The sequence below is a fragment of the Macaca thibetana genome, chromosome 10 (assembly GCF_024542745.1).
Source record: "Macaca thibetana thibetana isolate TM-01 chromosome 10, ASM2454274v1, whole genome shotgun sequence".
Lineage (NCBI taxonomy): Eukaryota > Metazoa > Chordata > Mammalia > Primates > Cercopithecidae > Macaca > Macaca thibetana.
This window is the reverse complement of record NC_065587.1, coordinates 17,555,740-17,570,654: the sequence shown is the minus strand read 5'-3', so window position 1 is coordinate 17,570,654 and position 14,915 is coordinate 17,555,740. Positions and strand designations below refer to the sequence as shown.

The window sequence follows — 14,915 nt, the reverse complement described above, 5'->3', positions numbered from 1 at the left end:
TTCACCTAATACAAATTTGTTATTTCCAATGCATCAGATATACGACACAGACAAGCTACCTAGGCACCTGCATTTCAGGAGCTTTTATTCTAGTGGGGAAAAAAGACAAATCAACAAACCAGTGGTTTGATTAGGGAGGTGATTAGGTTATGAAGGTGGAGCTCTCATGAGTGAGGTTCATACCCCTTTTCTTTTCCTTTTTTTTTTTTTTGAGACTGAGTCTCACTCTGTTGCCCAGGCTGGCGTACAGTGCTGCGATCTTGGCTCACTGCAACCTCCACCTCCCAGGTTCTCTCCCCTCGTCTGTTCCCTAAGGGTTGTCCCAGTGCAGTTCTTGCTGATGCCAAGCTCTGTGGCCAGACTTTCTTTTGCTGGATGAGTCCATGGAAGAGCTGACCCTAAACCCAGAAGGCCTGTCTCTGTCCCATGCTGGTTCCCACCTCCCCATGGAGACCACCACTGCTTCACCTAGGGAGGGGCGGGCAAAGGCTCAGAAATGTCTGGCAGATCTAGAAACAGGCGGGGGCTACTCCATAGAGTCCCACTAAGGCTGGAAGCCTCACACAGTCTCTGTAGTCATAAAGGAGCAGGTAGGGAGATGGCCGGGTCAGAAACCCAGAAGACCAGGGCTGGAAGGAATTCTAGAGCATCGCCAGGACCAAGCAGCCCAGGCCGTGACCACTCAGTGTCTGCTGGGATAGGGAACTCACGCCCACCAGGGCAGACCATTCTAATCCGGTGCACGGCCCGTGAGGCAGGCTGCGCAGCATATCACACAGCGTGCAGCTGTAGGTTTTGGGGTCAGACAGACCTGGAGTTGTCCTCTGAGCTGTGTCAGTATTCCTGAGCAAGTGACAGTTCTTTGGGCTTCAATTTCCACATATGTATTTTGGGGATAATAATGCCTTTGGAAGATTACAAAATAGCTATAAATCATCCCTCTCCCTCTGTCCATACCCTCTGGAAATAATCTCCCACGTGAATTCTGGCCACATGACTTGCTTTGGTCCATGGGCTGTTAGCAAGCACGACATGAGCAGAGATGAGATAAAGGGCTTGTGCCTGCTGCCACGTGAACTAGCCCTACACCACCTTGCCCTGGTGTAACCCTGGTCTCTGCTGATAGCCAGACGACCCCCCAAAAAGCTACCTAGTTTACGGCAGACACACGAATGAGCCCAGCAGAGTCTAGCCCACACTGCCAATCAAAGAATCACAAGCTCACTCCAGTTCTTGTACTAAGCTGCTAAGACTCAGGGCAGTTTGTGAAGCAGTAACATCTAGTTGGATTTGAGGATTAAATGAGATAATGGTACAAAGTGTCTGGTGCAAAGCTAGATATACAGCAGGTACTCCATATACGATAGCTGTTATTTCCTCCTTAGGTTCTATTTCTGCCTCTGAAACATGTCTTCACCTAATACAAATTTGTTATTTCCAATGCATCAGGTATACGATACAGACAACGGGCCTAGGCACCTGCATTTCAGGAGCTTTTATTCTAGTGGGGAAAAAAGACAATCAACAAACCAGAGGTTTGAATAGCGGGGTGATTAGGTCATGAGGGTGGAACTCTCTTGAACGAGATTCGTGCCCCCCCGACTTTTGTTTTTTGAGACTGAGTCTCACTCTGTTGCCCAGGATGGGGTGCAGTGTTGCGATTTTGGCTGACTGCAACCTCCACCTCCCAGGTTCAAGTGATTTTTCTGTCTCAGCCTCCCGAGTAGCTGGGATTACAGGTGTGCGCCACCATGCCTGGCTAATTTTTATATTTTTAGTAGAGACGGGATTTCGCCGTGTTGGTCAGGCTGGTCTCGAACTCCTGACCTCAGGTGATCTGCCTGCCTTGGCCTCCCAAAGTGATGGGATTACAGGCATGAGCCACCGCACCCAGCCTTCATGCCCTTTCAAGAGGCCCAGGGAGCTAGCTGGCTCCTTCCACCACGTGAGGACACAGTGATGAGGGACTCTCTGTGAACCAGGAAGTGCATCCTCACCAGACACCAAATCGACCAAAGCCTTGATCTTAGACTTCCAGCCTCCAGCACTGTGATAAATACATTTCCAGTGTTTATACACCAAATAATTTATGGCATTTTGTTATAGCAGATAATGAGAAGGATCTGGCATTGTGAAAAGTCTGGGGGGAAAGCTTTCCAAGAAGCGGGGATGGCCCTTGGGGTAACAATGGGCTCACCATGTTCAAGCTGGAAGAGACGGGACCAGTGTGGGTGCAGCACAGGACAGTGAGGGGCAGAGGTGAGATGAAGGCATCAGGGGTTGTACAGATGCCAGGCTGGATGGGCCTTGAAGACTACAGCAGGCAGGTGGGACACCTTTCCATGTGTAACAAGAAGTCATCTGAGGGTTTCAATGACGTGACCCGATTTACATTTTTAAAATATCACTCTGCCTGTTACACGGAGAAAAAATTACCTTTCACTCTCTAGAACGTCAGTGCTTTCAAATGTAAGCTTGTTTAAGATCACCTGGGGGGCTTATTAAAACCCCCATTTCCAGGCCCCACCCAAGAGATTCTGGTTCAGGAGGTCTGAGGTGGGGCCTGAGAATCTGTATCTCTGACAAGCTCCTGTGCAATGCTGTGTTGCTGGTCCCAGGAGCAGGCTTGAAGCAACACTATTCTAAAGAGTGGGGCCCTGTGAGCCCAGCGCATTCTCTCTCCTTTACTAACAGAGAGCAGAGAAGTGCCCCGTCATTCCCATGAGGCCCCGCAACTGTAGTCAACACTTAACATCTTTGTCGAAGACACACTAAAGAACCAGGCTCTCCCTGGACAGGTGTCAGAAGACAGGTGACCCCCTCGTGATCAGCTCCCTCCGTCCCTTCGCCACTGGTGTCTTCCGCTGGGACGGGAGGGAAGGGTGCTGAGCTGCTGAAGGATAAGCAGATCTCCCGGCTTCACGGCCACGGTTGCAACGTTCACTCTTTCTGAATGGAATTCCAGAGGGAGCTGGGCACGGGAGCGCGAAGGCCAGCTCTCCTAATTCGTTGTGGCATTCACGTAGGGCCTACTCCTGACTCGAAGGTTTACAAACACATCTGAAACGGTTCTTAAATTAAAAATCAATCCAACAGGCACCAGTCAGCGTGCTGCATTGTAATCGGATGTGTTGACAAAGTGGAAGTGGCTGCGGGAATTTCTACCATTCTTCATCAGCCTGCAGTGCCACTTTATCATTTTTAATTGCGGCCCGCTAAGCACCTCTCATTAGGGCTTGGAATCCCTTGGGTTCTCTTGAGATATTGTCCTGATGGCGATACATGTCACAGTACAGGAGTGGGTATCGTGTGTCTGCTACACTTGGGCTGTCCAGGCTTTGAAGGGAAGACCGCTATGGTCGGTGCTTGCTGCAGACGTGAGTGGGGCCCAGACTTCTTTTTTTTTTTTTTTCGAGACGGAGTCTCGCTCTGTCGCCCAGGCTGGAGTGCAGTGGCAGGATCTCGGCTCACTGCAAGCTCCGCCTCCTGGGTTCATGCCATTCTCCTGCCTCAGCCTCCCGAGTAGCTGGGACTACGGGCGCCTGACACTATGCCTGGCTATTTTTTTGTATTATTTTTAGTAGAGATGGGGTTTCACTGTGTTAGCCAGGATGGTCTCCATCTCCTGACCTCGTGATCTGCCCGCCTCGGCCTCCCAAAGTGCTGGGATTACAGGTGTGAGCCACTGCGCCCGACCACAGACTTTCTTTTAAATGGATTGTGTCTGCAGTCCAGACCAGAAGGATGAATCCCACTGGCAACAGAAGGAGGGACTCGGTTTTGCCTGTATTCTCTTCTTGCTAACAAGTGTATACACAAGGATGGGTTTGAGCTGTTAATAACTAGAAACATGTTTGTTCTACTTGTTTGCAAATTCCAGATAGCAAATTCTATAGCCAGCAGAGAGGTGAGAAACATTAAGAAAAGAGAAATTAATATTTGTTCACATCAACTACTTACTAAGCACTTTACATCTTATTTTGTAGAACCCAGACAAGAATCAGTGAATTTAGCAACATTATCACCATCTCATAGATGAGTCAAGTGAGGCTCAAAAAGGCTAAGTAAGTTGTTCAAACTTAACACAGCTAGGAAGTGGCACAAGTGTAGTTTGAATCCAAGTCTTGCTTTTTTTTTCTTTTCTGCTACATCACTTTACCTGTCCTAAACAACTATCATGTGCACATGCCTTCGTAAGAATGTTCAGATCTAGCCAGTATTTACTGGATGTCAAATACGTGCTCAGGGCTTTTATAGAGGATCTCTTATTTACTCCTAACCAGGACCCTATGAGGCAAGTAATTTTAACCCTCTTTTATAGGAGGAAACAGAAAACCAATGATGTTAAGTGACTTGCCCAGAACACCAGCTGAGGATTGAATGAGTTGGTGGGATTTGAACCTGGGGCTCTCTGTCCTTCTGATTCTGGTCAACATACTGGTATCATTTAGGGAGCCTCTGAATGTATGTCAGGACTAAGCACTGGGCATGCCTTCTCTCATTTGATCTTTACAACCACCTTAGGGATAATGAGGATAATGATATAATTATCACTTTCAGAATACAGTTGAAGACACTGAGGCTTAAAGAAGTTAAGTGATGCACTTTGGGAGGCCGAGGTGGGAAGATCACGAAGTCAAGAGATTGAGGCCATGCTGGTCAACGTGGCGAAACCCCGTCTCTACTAAAAATCCAAAGTTAGCTGGGCGTGGTGGCGTGCGCCTGTAGTCCCAGCTATTGGGAGGCTGAGGCAGGAGGATCGCTTGAACACAGAAGGCGGAGGTTGCAGTGAGCTGAGAGATTGCATCACTGCACTCTGGCCTGGCGACACAGCAAGACTGTCTAACAACAACAACAAAAAAAACAAAAACAAAAAGTTAAGTGACTTGTCCAAAAACAAAGTGACAGGGCAACAAACAACCCACAGTGCCTGACTCCAGGGACCAGGTGTCCTTCACTGTTACGCTACTCTTTACTTTGATTAGAAAGTATATCAGATTTCTTTGGTAGCCACTGGCCACTAATCTTGACTCAGAATATTTTGCTGATAATCTGAATGCATTATCAGGAGGCCTGAATGCCACAGAGAGCCAGCGATGGTTGGAGAGATGGTCACCTGGCTTTAAGTGAAACCCTCTCATTTGCACAGATTATAGTACCTGAGTTTTAGGTAGCTCACGGGAGGGGCCAGGTGCAGTCAAAAGAGACCAATCCAGACCATCATTCAGCACTGATGTGGAGTATTAGATTTTTTTTTTTTTACTATAAATGCCATGGAGGAGAAGGAAACACACATGTGAAAAGAGGGACTTCTGTGGTGAGGTGATTTCCTGATGTGGCTGCTTAGTGGTGGGGAGCCTGGGCGTCCAAACTGAAATCTGGGTGAGAAGCCAAAGGGACTTGAGAATTTTAGGGGTGACTCTGGGACACTAGTTGGGTGTCCCTATGGAGCCCCACACAGGATGCCAGATTTGAGCCAGAAGGGCTGGCCACCTCCCCTGGTTTCCCTGAGGCCCTCTGTGATCCAGCCCTGCCTACCTGGCCATGTGTATTTGATCTCTTTCTTCCTCCTACACCCTAAGCCCTAACCACACTTCACACTTCACTATTGTGTTCCCCACTGGGCCTGACTTCCTCTCTGTCCCGTGAACATGCTGCACGCACTACCTTGGGGAGCCTTCCTTCTCTCCTTCTGTGCCTTCTACTCTCAGTTTACCCAGCCTCCCACTCAATTCAGGTGCCACCTCCCCTTGGACACATTCCCTGCCTTTTCCTTTTTCCACCTCATTGCATTGGTGCACCTCCTGCACGCCACTCAACATTCTACTGTAGACCTGTTTACCTGTCAGTGGCAGGCAGAGTTCTATGAGGGCCCCCCAGATTCCCACCCTGCTGGTGGACATGCCCTGTGTAATCGCCCTCTCGGGTGTGGGCAGGGCTTGTGAATATCACATTGTGATCACGTGATGTTATAGAAGACTCCGGTGTCGCGGGCCAGAGACAGATTCTCCTGCTGGCCTTGAAGAAGTGGGCTGCCCTGCAGGGATGGGGCTGCATGGCTACGAACTGAGAGTGGCTTCGAGGAGCTGAGGGGGACACCCATCAACAGCCAGCAAGGAAACGGGACCTCCATCCTGGAACTGAATTCTGCTGCAACCCAAATGAGCGTGGATGTGGATGCCAATCCCCAGATGATATCCCAGCCCTGGATAATCCCTTGAGATTTCAGTCCTGAGACCCTGGGCATAGGGCCCTGCTAGCATCTTCCAGATTCCTGACCCAGAGCGGCCACAAGGTAACAAAGGTGTACTTTTTAAGCTGCTCATTGTGTGGTACGTTGTCACCTAACAAGAGAAAACCAATGGGTTGCCTGAGCCCCCAATAGGCTGCATACTCCTTAAAGACAGGGATAAGTCTTTTAACACATATTCCTCTCCCCTTAAGTGCCTGGTGCAGAATAGTGAGCCGTATTTGCTGAGTGATCACGTGGATGTGGAGATGAGAAAACTGTGGCCACAAGAAGGGACAGGCCTCGCTAGGGCCCTCACAGCAGGTCAAGCATAGAGCTGGTACTAGAGCCTCCGGGCCTGTCCCTTGCTCTTTTGTCCCATGCTGTCTTTACCTGTTACCTGCTAGGATCTGCAAGTTCTCTGTGCACAGGAGTCCCCGTGGCCTTTCTCCAAGTTCTTTTGGAGCCTGTGAATCCCCAGGAGACTGCCAGCCCCTGAAGCCATTGAATTATGCATGTGGTCATTCGCTTGCACGTGGCGGGACTCACAGAGCAAGGAATCCACTTCCCTGAGCCACCTTCAATATGAATCATCCCACGTTGCCTCCAGCGCAAGGTTCCTCTCACTTCCTGGAGCTCTCAGGTGCCTTTACGAAAACGTTTTTGCGTCCAGGTATTTGTTCTTTCATCTGTTTATTCTTCAGTCATTCATGACTAATAACACCTGGCATTTATGGAACACTTATTATGTCCCAGGCACTGTTCTTGGCACTGTACAGGCATTAGCTCATTTAATCCTTAGAACAATCCCATGGAATCTCACCCATAGGCTGGATAGGCATCTCTGAGGTGGCTCAAAAGACAGAATGAGGAATCAAACTTCCTTCCTAATTGTAGGAGCTGAGCGGGGATGACACAAGAGGGAGTTGGGGCAAGGGCAGCCACTGTGGGCCATGTGTGAAGGGAAGCAGAAGCCAGTCAGACAAGGCGGGAAGGGGCACCTGAAGTGGCCAGGTATAGAAAAGCCATGTAGCCCTGGCTGAGTGACCTTGGGGCTTCAAATCCATTCACTTCTTGGCAGTCAGAGATGTTTTTAAAAATATATAAATTAGGATGGGCGCGGTGGCTCACATCTGTAATCCCAGCACTTTGGGAGGCCAAGGTGGGAGGATCATGAGGTCCAGAGATCGAGACCATCCAGGCCAACATGGTGAAACCCTGTCTCTACTAAAAATACAAAAAATCGGCCGGGTGTGGTGGCGGATGCTTGTAGTTCCAGCTACTGGGGAGGCTGAGGCAGGAGAACTGCTTGAACCTGGGAGGTGGAGGTTGCAGTGAGCTGAGATCGTGTCACTGCACTCTAGCCTGGGTGACAGAGCAAGACTCCGTCTCAAAAAAAAAAAAAAAGAACATATATATATATATATATATATATATATATATATATATAAATTATATTAGGTAACTGCATAAATTTGTTCAATAACTCCCTACCACACTTAGGATATCTCATGAGTGTCTAACCTCCTACAGTCTTATCTCATGCTGCTTTCCCCCCAAGCCCCTGTTATACTGCGGCCACTCTGGTCTTCTGTGACGTTTCTGAACGTGCAGGCATCTTTCCCACTACAGGCCCTTTGCACTTGTTATTTCATCTGCCTGGGAAACTCTTCTCTCAATAACTCGCATGCCTGACTCCTTTTCTTGTCCTCCAGGTCTCTGTAGAAATGTGCCTTCCTCAGAGAGCCTTCTCCCGACCACACGACCTAAAGAAGGTCTCCAAGCTGGCATTGGGATTATCCTCCCGGTGCCTTCCAAGCACGTATGCAATTACAGTCATTTTTAAAAATTGCGTATTGCTGTTTATGTGACTAGCTCCATCTTCTCAGACCTGGCTACACATTATAAGCTTAAAACAAAACAATGCCAAGGGCTCTGTCCTACAAAGGTCCTTATTTTACTGCTCTGCAAGGCAGCCTGGACGTGAACATGTTATACAATTCCCGAGGTGATTCAATCTCCCTGGACAAGGTTGAGAAGCAGTGCATGGACCTGTAAGCTACATCAGGGCGGAACTCATGTCAGTACTGCCTGGAAATGCTTGACGGATGTTTGTTTCATCAATACACATAGAAGGAAAAGAAACAGCATTGCTTTCCAGTCGCAATTGTGGCTCCAGTCTCCCCACTCCCCCTCTTCCTGAGGTAATTCGAGTACGGCTCTACTTCTTAAGAATCGATCCTTTCATCTATCCTCAGACAACAACCGTAAGACAAGAGCCCTTGGTTTTCAGTGCTGGGGAGGTGGGGGGGAATGTGACCCAGCTCACCCTTATCAGTACTCTTTTTTTTATTTTTACTTTTTTGAGACGGAGTCTTGCTTTGTCACTGGAGTGCAGTGGCATGATCTCAGCTCACTGCAACCTCTGCCTCCTGGGCTCAAGCAATTCTCCTGCCTCAGCCTCCCCAGTAGCTGGGATTACAGGCGCACACCACCATGCCCAGCTAATTTTTGTATTTTTAGTAGAGACGGGGTTTCACCATGTTGGCCAGGCTGGTCTCGAACTCCTGACCTTGTGATCCGCCTGCCTCGGCCTCTCAAAGTGCTGGGACTACAGGCATGAGCCACCGCACCCGGCCCAGACTTCAATATTCTAAGCCCATGCGCCATCTCTTCCTGCTCCATCCTCCAATTTTAGCATATGTGCTGCGGAAGCGAGCACGCCCCTCTCCATTCTCTATCCTCCATGCAAAGCGCTGCCGTGAGGAGACTGGGGTGGGTGAGGCCATCTGCCATACCTGTCCATGGACAGCTGAGCGACCAGGGTGACGTCCGTGCTGTCTGCCGCAGGCTCGTACTCGTAGTGCAGGAAGTACAGGTGGGTACGGTGGACAGTGAAGCGCTCTCGCCGGAACTCATAGCACAGGTCGTCCTCGTCCAGCTCAGACAGCTGCTTCTGGAGCTGCAGAGTAGGAGAGAGGGCTTGGGCACGTGAAGAAGAGGTCCCAGGGTGCCCATGAGCTTGCCCCTCGAGCCCTGCCCTCCCCGGCGTTTATCACCCATCAGGACGTTGATGGGTCAGAGGTACATGGAAGGGATCACCACTTTTATTTCCCTGTGCAACTTAATCTAATTTCAAAAAGGTGGTAAAAATCAGATGCCTGGGGACTGGGTGTGGTGGCTCACACCTGTAATGCCAGCACGTTGGGAGGCTGAGGCGAGCAGATCGCTTGAGCCTGAGAGTTCGAGACCAACCTGGGCAACAAAGCAAAACCCCGTCTCTACTGAAAATAGAAAAATTAGCCGGGCATGGAGGTGTGTGACTGCAGTGCTACTCAGGAGGCTGAGGTGGGAGAATCAACTGAGCCTGGGACATGGAGGCTGTAGTGAGCTGAGACGGCACCACTGCACTCCAGCCTAGGCTACAGAGCAAAACCCTGTTTCAAAACAAAAACAAACAAAAACAAAAAGCAAACAAAAAAAAGCAACCATAAACTCCTTAGAAACAAATGACAAATGTTTTCTTAGACAACTCAGCATAAGAATTTCAAATAACATGGGGAAACGAGCTGGGCACGGTGGCTCATGCCTGTAATCCCAGCACTTTGGGAGGCCAAGGTGGGCAAATCACCTGAGGTCACAAGTTCGAGACCACCCTGGCCAACGTGGGGAAACCCTGTCTCTACAAAATATATAAAAATTAGCCGGGCATGGTGACGGACGCCTGTAATCCCACCTACTCAGGAGGCTGAGGCAGGAGAAGCTCTTGAACCCTGGAGGCGGAGGTTGCAGTGAGCCGAGATCGCACCACTGCCCCACTGCCCTCCAGCCTGGGTGACACAGTGACATTCCATCTCAAAAACAAAACAAAACAAAACAAAAATAACACAAGAAAATGCCCAAAGAAGAAAACGGTCAAAACTGACAAGGACCTCCGTATGACCTGATGCTTTTTTCTCCCTAGAGCTACTGATTTCAATCTTTGTACTAGGTCTTGGAAAAAACAAAACAAAACCAAACAAAACCAGCAAACCAGCACATTAACAAAATAGAAATTCTTTTCCTTTCATTTCACCTAAGTTTAACCAGAATCTTGGCACCGTACTTTTTTCTCTTTTCTTTTTTTGAACTCTCTCAAAGTCTTACTTCATTAATCTGCTTGTAGAACTTGTTTAACTAGCTGTACTTCTCTCTTCCTTCACCAACTTGTGAAAAGAGCAGGCACACCTGCTGACAGGGAGCTAAGGAGATAACATTTCAGATATGCCAAGGCAGATACACAGATGTGCAAATCTGCAGCTGCCCAACCGACACGGTCTCATGGGAACTCCTACCAGGCAGGTATGATGTATGTTTTACAGATGAAGAACTGAAATTAAAAAGTGACACAACTTAGCAAAAAGCTAATCCACAGCGACAAAAATTGGACCAGGGCATGTGGGGTGGGGGAGTGAGAGGCCTGGGAAGAGGCAAGAGAGGGCTGGGAGGGACAGAAACCCACTCCACCATGACTGGAGCGAGGGGTACATGGATGTGCACTTTTGTGAAAATTCAGCTAACTGTGCACTTCGAATGGGAGGACTTAGCCGGGTGCGGTGGCTCATGCCTGTAATCCCAGAACTTTGGGAGGCCGAGGCAGGTGGATCACGAGGTTGGGAGTTCAAGACCAGTTTGGCCAAGATGGTGACACCCCGTCTCTACTAAAAATACAAAAAATTAGCCAGGCATGGTGGCGGGCACCTTTAATTCCAGCTACTCGGGAGGCTGAGGCAGAGAACTGCTTCAACCCAGGGGGCAGAAGTTGCAGTGAGCCAAGATCACGACACCGTACGCCACCCTGGGCGACAGAGTGGGACTCTGTCTCAAAATGAAAAAAAAAAAAAAGAATGGGAGGACTTGTCGGATGCAATCTGTATTTCCATAAAAATCAACTTAAAAAAATGATAATTTGCCAAAGGTCACAGAAGGGTTGGTTCCATTTTTTTTTTCCCTGTTAAATCAGCCTTGTCTATCACATGATAGAATACAGACAAAAGTTTACATGGCAAGGGTTACCAACCTAGCTGAATATCAGAGAATGTTTTTCCAAGAAGGTGTACTTTCTTTAAATCCCCAAATCAACAGTGTAGCAGTCGATATTAACTTGCTTCTGTATAGCCTTGCACCTGTTAAGACCATTGCCTTGACAGATTACTTAATGGCGTTATTTCTCAAGATGTGTGCTATGGAAGATGATGGCATTAATTGCTCCAATTCCTTCTCTCTCCCCCACCCCCTGCCACCTCAGATATCCTTGCCCTTTGCAGTGGTGCTTACTAAAGAGGCACAGTTTATTTCTCGGGCCTTGAGTAAGGGCTGGAATCATGATGTACTTCTGCTAACAAAAAGCAGAGGAAGTAATATTGTCTCAGTTTTGAGGCTAGACCTCAAGAGAGTGTTTCTTGCACCCCTACCACTGCCATGAGAGGATACCGAGGCTAGCTTGCTGGAAGATGAGACATTTGGGGCAGAGCAGCTCCTCCCCAACTGCCCAAGTCATGCAAGCCAGCCCAGCCCAGCTGCCTCAATAATACTACTTATTGTTTTTGAGACAGACAGAGTGTAGCTCTGTTGTCCAGGCTGAAGTGCAGTGGTGTGATCTCAGCTCACTGCAACCTCTGCCTCGTGGGTTCAAGTGAATCTCCTGCCTTAGCCTCCTGAGTAGCTGAGACCATAGGCACTCACCACCACGCCCGGCTACTTTCTGTATTTTTAGTAGAGACAGGGTTTCACCATGTTGGCCAGGCTGGTTTTGAACTCCTGGCCTCAGGCAATTCGCCCGCCTTGGCCTCCCAAAGTGCTGGGATTACAGGCGTGAGCTACCGCGCCCGGCCAATAAATACTTCTTGAAGGTGACTGAGGTCTTACTGGTTTTGAGCAATAGATACTGATAAAGTGCTATTGGTATTTTGTGGGGGGCACTTTTTCATTATGAGGACCTGTCCCACCTATTGAAGGACAGTCAACCTCTTGAGCTCCTGCCCACTAAATGCTTACAGCATTCTCCAGACAGCCCTGTGAAGCTCCAAATGCACATGCATATTTCCCAATGCAGCTTGGGAAACCGGTTGAGATCCAGTGATCTGTGAGACATTGTCAACTATCTCTAAAATTTTTAACTGTTAAAAGAATGCAATTAGGGATATTCAGCTTTTCAAGTCAATTTGCTGTCCTTGCCTGTTTGAAGATTCTCAACAGGCCAGCAGTTTAATATAAGACAAGGAAGCTGAAATTCTCCTTCCATCTAAGATCTATGACCCCTCTGCTTCCTTCTGACCTGTAGGATTAAATCCAGATTTCCTTGTTGACAATTAGGAGCTGCTGTCTCTGACCCACCACCCCCATACTCTACGGCCTCATCACTGGTCTCTGTGCTCCCCAAACCTGCCTTTCCCTCACACCTCCGTGACTTTGTTCAGTGCCATGCTCTTCCCCTTTCGGGAATGCCCTCCCTCACCTCGCTCCGCTCTCCTCCACCTAAAAAACCTTCCATTTACCTTTCAAGATTCAGCCCAGATGGCACCTGCTCTGTGAGACCTCTGCTCATCCCGCCGGGGGGAAGCGATCCATTTCTTCTCTGCACTCCAAGAGCGCTCAGTTCGCAACTCCATTAAAGCACTTGTCAACTTGAACTGAAATTATTTAAGGGCAACTTTCCCGGTGAGACTGTGACACTTTACCATTGTCCCGAGCACCGTGCCTGGCTTGTGACAGGTGCTCAGTATCATGTGTTGCATGCCTGAAAAATATTTGCTGTATACAACAAACCTGCAATCACTGTGAAGTTAAGACTATCCTTTCAATTTTCCTGTTGTGTCCTCTAATTATATGCACAGAACGTGATCAATAAGCCCATTCTTCAGCCCATCATTTGCTTCAATATTTGCATCCAAGGGTCTGTGATGGCTGAAAAGCTTTTGGAAAACAAACAAGCATGTGCCCAGCTCCACGTAAGGTGCTGGGTACAGGTGATTTCCTCTCCTCCCCAGAGCCCCCCGTGAGTCATCTGCAGCCTCATCTGACAGTTGAGAAGGGTAGAGGTGTCAAACCTGGGTTTGTGCCCCTCTACCACCATGCTGCTGCTTCAGAAAAGATGCCTGCTTGGCCTCACGTGAAGACGTAGATGCAACGTAGTGGCTAAGGTTACTGGTTCTAACCCACTCCTGCCTGGATGATCTCAGCGTAAGAACTCAGCGTAAGAATTTCAAATAACATGGGAAAACGGGTCGGGCACGGTGGCTCATGCCTGTAATCCCAGCACTTTGGGAGGCCAAGGTGGGCGGATCACTTGAGATCAGGAGTTCGAGACCACCCTGGCCAACATGGGGAAACCCTGTCTCTACAAAATATATAAAAATTAGCCGGGCGTGGTGGCGGATGCCTGTAATCCCACCTACTCAGGAGGCTGAGGCAGGACAAGCTCTTGAACCCGGGAGGCGGAGGTTGCAGTGAGCCAAGATCGCACCACTGCCCTCCAGCCTGGGTGACACAGTGACATTCCATCTCAAAAACAAAACAAAACAAAACAAAAATAACACAAGAAAATGCCCAAAGAAGAAAACAGTCAAAACTGACAAGGACCTCCGTATGACCTGATGCTTTTCTCTCCCTAGAGCTACTGATTTCAATCTTTGTACTAGGTCTTGGAAAAAACAAAACAAAATAAAACCAGCACACTAACAAAACAGAAATTCTTTTCCTTTCATTTCTCCTAAGTTTGGGTGAATGACCTAACTTTTCTGAGCTTCAGGGTCCTCAGCTGTAAAATGAGGACAATGGTCACTACCCCAGAAGGTTACAGAAGGATTCTGAAAGATGCCGCATAGAGAGAAAACAGCGGTTGAAGAAAACATTCAGTGGATGTCACTTATTATCGTAGCTATTATCACAGGAAAGGGAAACACCTGGGCCCCCGAACACACCTACGTGGACAGTTTTTGTCCTCAAACCTCACCTGAAGGAAACTGTATGGCAAGGGCCCAGAGACAGGGTTTCACCATGTTGGCCAGGCTGGTCTTGACCTCAGGTGATCTGCCTGCCTCAGCCTCCCAAAGCGCTGGGATTGCAGGCACGATCTACTGCGTGTGGCCTCTCCTCCTCTATGTGCACACACAGGTATATACCCTTGAGTTGGGGAAAAAGACATTTCCAGGTAAATGGTTCCAGGAACCACTTTCTAAAAAGCACCAGATGGTGAGTTCCTAACAGTAGGAGCTATATCCCCTTCACTTCTGAACCATCTGAACCTAGAATATCCAGGTTCTATAACGAATGTTAAAGATTTTCTGAGCAGTGGATTCACAGATGAATTTTATTGGCTTCTTTACACTTTTCTGTAGTTAATTAATTCCCTGCAATTTTCTCAAATGAGCTAATGCATGTAAAGTGTTTTGAAAACTATAAAGTGCTGCAGAAACCTAAGCAATGTGGTTATGATTATATCATGTACCTTTTCAAATTCTAATCTAGGCTTGCTTATTCCTGACTGCGTGGCCGATGTGATCAATCTTGGATGCTCAGCAAGCTTCTGTTGGATGTGCTCAGCCCCTGCATATGAGGAGAGGGAGTACTGATCAACGGAGGTGCTCTCAGGGCTTCTAAAGTACACCCTGCCTTACTGGGATTGACTCAGTCCTGGGGAAGAGGC

At 48.4% G+C, this 14,915-nt stretch overlaps 1 protein-coding gene across 4 annotated transcripts in view; it reads right to left on the bottom strand.

The window, feature by feature from the left end:
- The window catches only part of LARGE1 (LARGE xylosyl- and glucuronyltransferase 1), a 633,432-nt gene that overhangs the window by 33,471 nt on the left and 585,046 nt on the right, over window positions 1–14,915 (bottom strand). For all 4 annotated transcript variants that reach the window (XM_050745851.1, XM_050745855.1, XM_050745853.1 and 1 more), the window contains exon 11: window positions 9,028–9,191. In XM_050745851.1, the coding sequence (XP_050601808.1) occupies window positions 9,028–9,191 (164 nt within the window). The remainder of the gene's footprint in view (window positions 1–9,027; window positions 9,192–14,915) is intronic.